General features: G+C 38.5%; 1 protein-coding gene across 1 annotated transcript; it reads right to left on the bottom strand.

Moving 5' to 3' along the window:
* On the bottom strand, positions 1 to 9,425 carry LOC140157298 (uncharacterized). Its single transcript, XM_072180440.1, has 2 exons — positions 9,247 to 9,425; positions 1 to 8,262 (listed from the first exon to the last, which is right to left on the bottom strand). Exons 1-2 carry the CDS (start codon positions 9,416 to 9,418, stop codon positions 332 to 334), a joined length of 8,103 nt encoding a protein of 2,700 aa, XP_072036541.1. The 5' UTR covers positions 9,419 to 9,425; the 3' UTR covers positions 1 to 331.
* Positions 9,426 to 9,659: the final 234 nt, after the last annotated feature.

The raw sequence follows: 9,659 nt of genomic DNA on the forward strand, positions 1-9,659 counted from the left end.
TGGAAATATGGCTAGTATTATCTGGAGTTACATCAGCAGCATCCTTCATCATAAATACACTGCCTGAGTCATGATTCTTTCTGACAACATCAGCAATTTGTTCTTTGAATCGCATCAGCTGCAGGATACTGGTCATCCGGTACTATTTGGTTACTTTCCACTTCCCTCTGATGGATTCTCCCTGTTTCAATGACATGGTCTTGAAATATACTTCCAGCATGCTGGCTCTGTGGTTTTGTGGTGACTAGTGGTCTTGAGTTCACTCCTTTTGTGGGAACAGATATTGTTGAGTTCACTTGTTTTGAGGTGATCAGTGGTCTTGAGTTCACTCCTATTGCGGCAATTGATATATTATTGAGTTCACTTGTTTTGTGGTGGCCAGTGGTCTTGAGGTGACTTGGTTTGTGCGAATTGGTAGATATGAGTTCACTTGTTTTGAGGTGACAGGAAGTGTTTTTATCAACTCCACCATATATGTATAGTCACCTGATAAATCATTTGATTTTTCAATGGTGTGTAATTTATGCGGTCCAATTTTAACCACAAGTGCTCGTCTAGGACTCCCCATTTCACAACTTGGTTTACTATTCTGATCTTCATCCATGATCATAACAGAAAATTTCTCGTCATTTTGTTTTCCAGCATTTAATATCCCCGTATGACTTGCTGGATAATTGAATGTCAGGTAACTTTGGTTATTTATAGTGATATATTCAACAAAATGGTTTGCTGCTTTCTCACCAAAAACTAAAAGAATTTTTCTGATTGATGATTTCTCTGCAGCAAGTTCAATATTACTAAGTTCTTCCAAACCACCTGGTACAACAGCAACATTTGTTTTGGCAGCTGATAGGTTTGTTCCTTTAGCAAGTGACACAGAGGTACTACATGTAGGTGTATTCTGTTTTCTCATGCCATCAACAGGAGCACATAACATAGAGGTGACATCCTTTCTAGGGACAGGTGGTTTTGAGATCACTTGTTTTGTGGTGCCAGCTAGTGCTGAACTCACTTGTTTTGTGGCCACATTGAGTGTTGAAGTTTTACCAAATGGGTGTGTTCCTGTCACAACACTGGTACTTGGATTCCCTCCTGAAGTATGAGTTGGAACCAAGATGTTTACTCCTCGTACTGTATTTGTATTTGTTAGAACCCGAGTTAGTTTTGGTGCAACATGTGGCTCTATATGTACACGGCCTGTTGCTGGAACAGATGACAAAATCCCTGTTGTTGGAAAAATCTGATTTGGGTAAACAGGTGGCATTCCCACTAATGCCTGTGCTACTTCACTTGGTTTTACTACTCCTCTTGTCAGATTTGACATGTATGTAGAACCTGCTAAATTTACTCTTCCTGAACCAACTGCAATCAATCCCGCTGGCTTAGAAATGGGTACACCTTGGATCTTTGTGCTCAAACTCACAGGAAGAATTGGATCATGAGTAACTGGCATTGAATTTCTTTGCATAAGGTTTGTAACGGGTGAACTGCTCAACTGATGGATGGATTCTTGGCTGATCTGCCTCAGGAGCTGATGGTGTTCTTGATGAGAGTCAGTTGCTGTTACAGAGGTTGATCTGCTCACTGGAATTGGCAAAGAAACCGATGATTTTAGTCCGTGACTAGCTGCATTTGACTCTGTTGGCTTTAAACCATCCTTTAGTGAACCTGAAAGATTCAACTTTTTTCGTTTAACACAAATCAAATGTTTTAGCTCTAAACCGTGTGATGCAAGAACTGACGTCAACTCATCTTCAAGTTCTGAAGTAAGGTTAGGATCTGAATCTTCTGATGCATTGGGGAAATGAATCCTTCCTGCTGACACTGGTACTGATATTAAACCTGGACCTAAACCTGTTCGTTCTGAACCACATATTGCTGTAGAAATGGGCACATCCTGTATCTTTGTGCTCAAACTGAATGGAAGAGCTGGATTCACACCTCCTTGAGTAACTGGCATCTGATTCCTTTGCATGGGTTTCTGGATTTCCAAAGGTGAACTGCTCACTTGTTGGATGGACTCTTGAAGCACAACAGCAGTATTCTGACTGTTGAGTTCACTTTGACTGGTCTGCGTGATGAACTGATGGTGTTCTTGTTGAGAGTCAGATGTTGGTAATACGTATGTGTGCACTCTAGCAGTTGGCAAAGAAACTGAGGCTTTTAGTCCTGGCATAGCTGCATTTGATGCTTGGGTTGGCTTTAATCCATCTGATGTGACAGTTAATGCCACTTGTTTTGGTGCTTTGTGTGCTTTCTCTCCAATGGCCTTAGTGGTCCTCTGCCTCTTTGTTGGATCTTGTTTATTTTGCTTTCGCTTCCTACCAACTGGCTGACTACTTTCAGCAGCATCTGGTTTTGATGTTGACTTTACTCCATCTGATGTGACAGTTAATGCCACTTGAATTGGTGCGTTTCGTGCTTTCTCTCCAATTGCCTTTGTCTTCCGACTCTTCTTTGGTTCTAGTTTACTTTGCTTTCGCTTTCTACTAACTGGTTGACTACTTTCAGCAGCATCTGGTTTTGTTGTGATGTTAGTTGCTTCATGTTCTGTAATCTTATTCAGGGGATTTCTTTGGTCTGTTGATCCACACTTGTCTGATGATCCTCTTGTTACCGGTATCTCTTCATACACAATCTTGTGCCAACTGGTAATATGCATTTCCAAGTCATTCTTTGACCCAAAATAAATATCCACACAAAGGTCACACCTTTTACAGTCTGAGTGCTTACGTGTGGTAAAATGCTTTCCACAACAACATTTCTTGGTAGTATACCTTTCAACTCTATCAAGATGATAGTGGATGTGACATTTGCTGGGTAATTCCAGGTTGCAGTATAGGCAGACACATCTCATCCACTTCAAAAAAACATCATTTTGATAACATGGGCTGTTTTTGTTCAGTTTTTTCTTCAAACAGAATTCGCACTTCTTTTCATCTGTCATTGCTCTCTTTTGTAGATTGCCTTTTCTTGTTACTGGCTTGGTCAAGCTCATTATTAGAAACTCTTTCCTCACCCTATTTGATTTTCTTCCATGGTCATTTTGATGGGAAAGTACTTCTTTCCCTGCTTCACTGTCCATCATTGCATCATTACCCTCTCCTGCCTTTTCTATCTCAAAATCTATAGTGGCATCATCATTCTTCTTTTCAGTTGGTGTGCCATCTTTAACTGCATCAACATTGTCATGCTTAGATTGCACAAAAGACCCTCCCTCTTCAACTTCATTTCTAGAAACAACCTCCATACCTTCAGCTTCAGGTGCAGTCCCTGTCTCTTCTTTACTTTCATCAGTTTCAACAGCATCAGTCATTAATTTTTCATCCTCATGATCATTTTGGTGGGTAAGTACTTCTTTCACTTCTTCACTGTCCATCATGGCATCATTTCCCTCTACTGTCCTTACAATCTGAAGATTTGTATTGACATCATCATCATTATCCTTTTCAGTTGGTGTGCCACCTTTAACTGCATCAACATCCTCCCCTTTAGATTGAACAGAAGACCCTTTCTTTTCTGATTCACTTTTAGAAACAGCCTCAATACCTTCAGCTTTGGATGCACTGTCTGTTTCTTCATCACTTCCATCATCTGTTTCTACAGCTGTCCGCATCAATTCTTCATCTTCCACAGCCTGTGATCTTGATTCTTTTACAGATGCTACATATAACACATCTTCCCTTTCATCCTTGGACAATGCACTGGAAATGTTGCTATCTTTATTCCCCTTTTCATTCTTACATTGCTGCTCATGATCCACCATCACTTCCACTTCACTAAAATGAATTCCACAATGTTTACACATACGTGCTATATGATACTCTAAACTGCACATGACATCAAATGATCTATCACATTTTGTACAGGTGTACAAAAGGCCTTTACTGTGTTGAAGATGCCTCGCTAATGTATAAATAGTTGTGAACTGTTTCTTGCAATGAATACACATATGTTTCTTTCCCATTGCTCGACGGTATGTTACTTTAAAATTACTTTCACTTTCTTCCGTGGTATGTGGCTCCACACTATTGGCTTCACATGATGTCAAGATTGATTTGGTTGCATTAGGTGAGGATTCACTAGCCCTTTGTGGTACATGTAGCTCATTGATGGATACTGGACATCCATTTTGAGCTTTGCTATCATCCAATGCAATATCTTCTTTGACATTGGCAGGATTGGTAGGTAAAATACTATACTCTTCAAAACCAATTTGAAATGTCATTCTTTCTGAATGCTGCTCACTTTCTTTATATTGTTGATAAAGCTCATCACATACAGCCTGTTGCCAATAAATTGTCAAAATATCATCTTTTACGTTTAATGTCTGCCTCTTCTTAACACTCATAGGTCCAACTGTTTTCTTGGAACTTGTTTCCTTAAATTGCTTTCCTTTGGATCTACAAGTGACATGATTTACCTGCTTGAAATGATGACTGGCTGCCAGTGGAGTCCTGAAATGCTTCTTGCATTGAGGACATTCGTACTTAAAGGTTGATTTGTGCTCCATCATTTCTTCATATGTATCAACTTTGTCTCTACAATACAAACACACATAGATTGTCTTTCCTTCCTCTTCAAGAGTATTCCATGTTTCTATCTCCATTAAGGACTTTTTACTCATCTGCCTAGAATTATCTTCTGCTGTAGTGTTTGTTGTGTTCACATTACCAATGTTGTACTTCACCAAATGAGTAACAAGGTCTTGATATTGTACAAAATGTGTACCACACTTACAGCATACAAACTTCTCTTGAAGTTTCTTCTGGCATGTTGCTTCAATCGTTTCACCACAGCTGCAAAGGTAGAGTTTGTTTTGTAACTTTTGATGTTGAGGAATCTTGCGGCCTTCTGATGGAATAACTTCTAGGCAATATGCACAACGCTTGCCTTTCATTCTATCTTCAACATGTTGCCTATGATCAGTAATTTGACAGCATGCCAGATCCACACAGCATACACTGCACCTAGCCTGCCCCAGTAAAGGAGAATAGCCACTCTCATGGTCATTTTTATGTGACATACTTTTGAACTGAGCTCCACAATACGTACACTGACATTTTTCACGACATATATTTTTCATATGGATTCTCTTTAGACAGGTACTGTAAAGTTTGATACCACAAGCCTCACATTTCTCATCTATTGGCTTTGCATGCCGTAAAATGTTTGTTCTTGTTATTTTACTATGACAAAACTTGCATGATATGATAGCAAGTCTTTGTTTATTTCTCCTTCTCTGGACATGGGAAATCTGGCGCATGCTGCAAAAGTCTGTCCCAACATTTCCTCGAGTAGCATGTATGCGCTGATAATGGCCCCTGAGCTGTTTTTCGCTTTGAAAATGACAATGACAATTAAGACATTCATGCCGCCAAATAAATTTATGTAGCTTGTAATCTGAATCCTTTGTATAGGTTATTCCACAACGCAAGCAGGTTGAGTATTTATATTCCCATGAACACAAAAGGCTTTCAGATGATTCTTCTTCCAATACACTCTTCACATGGGCTGAAAGTAGGCTGGCTTTGTCAAAGAACTTGTCACAATGCTTGCACCAGTGACCTTTCTTTGATTTGCATTTTGTACTTACATTGTGACTCTGCTTTCTATGCTCTGCCAGGCTGTCCCCATCTTGAAAATGTTGCCAACAAATATTACACTTAATATTGAATCGCTTTGTATGGGTGTCTAATACGCTTGGTCTAACAAATACTTTCCCGCATGACAAACATTTGCAGTTCAAACGTTCTACTTCCTTTCTATTGTACTCAACATGCTCCTGGTACTCTTGCAGGCCAAAGATTTGATGACACCCAGGACATTCCTTCTTGTTTTCATAGTCATGAAATCGTTTTATATGTCTCTCTAGACCATTCTCAAAGTGCTCTCCACAAAACTGACACAAGAACTTGAACTGCTTTTTGTGCTGCAAATAGTCACATGCACTTACTATCAAGGGCCTACGAGACATAACTCCTGGGCAAATTGGACATCCATGAGGGTATTTTGATTTAGTCATTGACACACGTTTCTGGTGTTCCTTCAAGGCTGCTACAGAAGTGAACTCCACATTGCAATTGCTACAGATATTCTGTGATACCTCCCACTGTTTACTGTCATCCATTAATTTGGATTGAATGTTGTCTTGAATATCTGTATCTATTTTGTCATGTTCTGTGCCATCATTTGAAGTATCCTTTTTATCTAACCCTTCACTATTTACCTCGTCAAACTCCACATCTGTAATGTTTTCAGACTCTTTCCTCAACTTTATCCTCTTATCATCTTCTGTGACTGTGACATGAACAACATGGATCATTTGATGTATACTTAAAAGATCCACATTTTCAAATGTTGCATGACAAATGCCACAAGTATGACCAATATAATCTTCCTTCAAATCTTGCAGAGGACAAAAAAACCGTCTGTGTACACTCAAATTGCTTTTTACATCATATCGGTTGAAACAATGTAGACATTCAAATTGGCCAGTCTTGGATTGCCGTTGCGTGTCCTTTTTATGTGCCATTGCATGTTGTTTTAGGTGAATTGTTTTGAATTTCCTGGAGCACATTTTACAGACAATCGCTCCTCTGCCATCATGTGTTTGGTTGTTTTTGTCATCCGAAGAAGCATTTTCTTTGTTTACAGCTTTCCCCACAACTATTCCAGATATGCTCGGTTTTTTGTCTCCCAGAATATCATTCATTTGCTTTACCCCCACATTTATATCTGTACATGTTGTAGGAGAACTGTCTACAGAGTTGCTAGATTTCTCATTTTCTTGTGTTGTCTCAACTACCTCTGCTAGATCTCTGTTGGCATCTGTCTCCTCTCTGTGTGTCTTATTTGAGAATAGTTTGTATCTCTCAGGGCATTCAAGCAGTACATGCATCTCTAGTGTCTCCTCATCTGGGACGACTTCATTGCAATCTTTGCAAATCACCGACAAGTGCTCTGACTCATGTGCACGTAATTTCAGAATAGTGCTAAAGATCTCTTGACATGCTTCACATATATATACTCTATTAATTGTCTTTTCAGCGACCAACTGACAAGTTCTTTGATGTATGACATAATTGTTTCTGCTTTCAAATGTAATCAAACATTTCTTGCACTCATAACACTCAGCTTTTGGTTTTCTTAATGCCAGTGACGTAACAGATTCTGGCTGTAGAGATTCTGGGGATGATACTGATGCAACATTACTTGAGGTCTCTTTGCTACAAGATGGTGCAGCATTTACAAATGTCTGCTTCTTTGATTGCTGCTGATTTTGAGGGTTCATCTTACATTTCCTTCTATGATATGCTGCAATAGTCTTCTTAAAAGGGTTCCCACAGTATTCACATAAATAGTTTCCTGCATGAGTTGACCCTATATGATGCTGCCTCAGCTGCCATGTTTCAAAAATAAGATGGCAGTAGTGGCATTTATATGTAACTCCATCTTTCCCATGCTTGTCACGCTTGTGATATCGTAGTTGTGTTTCGGAACCAAATCCTTGATCACAAAGTTTGCACTTGTACACTTTTAACCCTTTGTTGATATGGACAACTGTATTGTGAACTTTCAGCTTATGAAAAGAGCAAAATACTTTACTACATTTTGGGCACCTCACAGATGGTTGCCTGCGTGGAAGCCTGCGGTGTCTTGCAGAATGTGCTTGCAAATCTGAGAAACTTTCAAATTGAGCACTGCAGGTGTCACATTTGAACATACTTTCACTTTTGCTTTGCTGTGCATCTTTACTAGTGCCACCGTCCTCTGCGCCATCTTTCTTTTCACCCATGGCATTCAAAGGACAATAACATCTCCTGTGGACCCGTAACTGATTTATATCATCATAGCATTTCAAGCAATTCAAACACTTATACACACCAGTTGCAGTTTCATATCTATCACATTGTGCATGCCCCTTTTTATGTCTCTTCATATCATACTTTGATCTTAAAACCCTCATACATATGTCACAGGTTTCTTCTTCTGCACTTCCTTGGCGACCATTTTTATGAGTCACACCCTCCTCCCTCTTCCTACAAACGGCAGTTTTCATTTCCTTCTTACCCTTCTTTGTCCTTTTCATTTTCTTTTTCTTCTTCAAACCTTGTGTCACCTTTTCTGCATTCCCTGTAGAAGCATCAGTTGCTTCATTTCTGTCTCTCTCACCCTCTGAAGACAAACACTTTGATTGTGTTTCTGCAATCCAATCAGTATCATTGCCAGCATCATCTTGGAAGTCTGGATCACTCTTTCCTGTAGAACACAATTAAACAAAATAAAACAATGCAATTAAAGGGGAATTTTGTGATCCACAGCCTCATCCCCTAACTTTCCTTCCTCAAAAAAGTTGAGATTTTTATACCACTGGGAACCTCTGGCTACATAATGTTTATGTATGAAAAAATTTTTGCAGATTAATTCGCTTAGCAAAAATATCGCCAAATTTGAATTACGTTCTGGTACACCAAAATGTAATTCAATACAGTGGCCTATGGACTGGAGCAGCGCAATACACAAAAATCATGCACAACTCGCAAAATCAGAATGAACTGAAATTTTGGGAATAAGCTTTCTGCGTAGATATCTATTGATATCTATTGATGCTAGGATCACGAAGTACTCCTTTAAAATTGTAGACAATAAATCATTTTAAAATGATTAAAAAGAATTGACTTAAGGGATGGGGTATGAGCGTTTGGACAGTATTTTTTGGTGGGACATGAGAGCAGACATATCAAATTTCATTCTGAATACGAAGAATGTCCTTCTGATATCAAATAATTTTGATTTTTTGAAATTTGCAATGTAATACACATTTTATGGTAAATGATTTAATTTTGATATTTTTAATATTTAACAGGTTCCTCAAAGTAAACTTGATAAATCTAATGATAATTATTTAAAGCATATGTAGTTGGGATGAAAAGCCGACGATCAATTGAAAATTTTGGAACATTTCAATTCCTTTGCATGAACATGCTAAGAGTTATTAATGCAAAAAGCGGTATCCATTTTTTACAATTTGAGATAAATATAACTTGACATGAAGAACATAAGAAAATGTATGCTGTTTTTCATCATAAATTCAAAATTTTTTAGATTTTTAAAGAAGGTCAGGGTGTCAATTAAAAGCGAGTATTAAAATGCAGATGCTGGTGGTCTTAATGCAAAAAATTGAAAATGGTGTAAAAAAATTGAAAATGGTGTATCGTTATATATATATCGGCATATACTCACCACTGCTAATAATGATTTGTGTTTCAAACAAACTTCTTGGTCTTTTATGAGCCTTTGGAAAGATCTTGGCATGTTTTGTCTTCTTCTTGGATGGTGAAGCATGTTTAGTCTTCTTTTTGGATGGTGAAGCTTCAGCATCATCAGAATGCAGCTTCCTTTTCTGTGAGGACATCTTGATGAATCTGGACAGGAAAAAATGGAAAAACTCTTGTTAGGTTCACCAGGATTGTTCATTAATTTGGTCATTTGCTCATTTCAAATGAAAATTTATAATGAATCCATCCCGGAATCCATGCCAGTGGCAGATTACACAGCTATTTCTGCGTGCACAGGGACTCAAACTTGTTGGAGCTCCGCCTCATCAAATTCTCAAAGCCTTTAATAATGCAAGATTTCCATCAATTTTTTAATAC

The sequence above is a fragment of the Amphiura filiformis genome, chromosome 7, assembly GCF_039555335.1.
Source record: "Amphiura filiformis chromosome 7, Afil_fr2py, whole genome shotgun sequence".
Lineage (NCBI taxonomy): Eukaryota > Metazoa > Echinodermata > Ophiuroidea > Amphilepidida > Amphiuridae > Amphiura > Amphiura filiformis.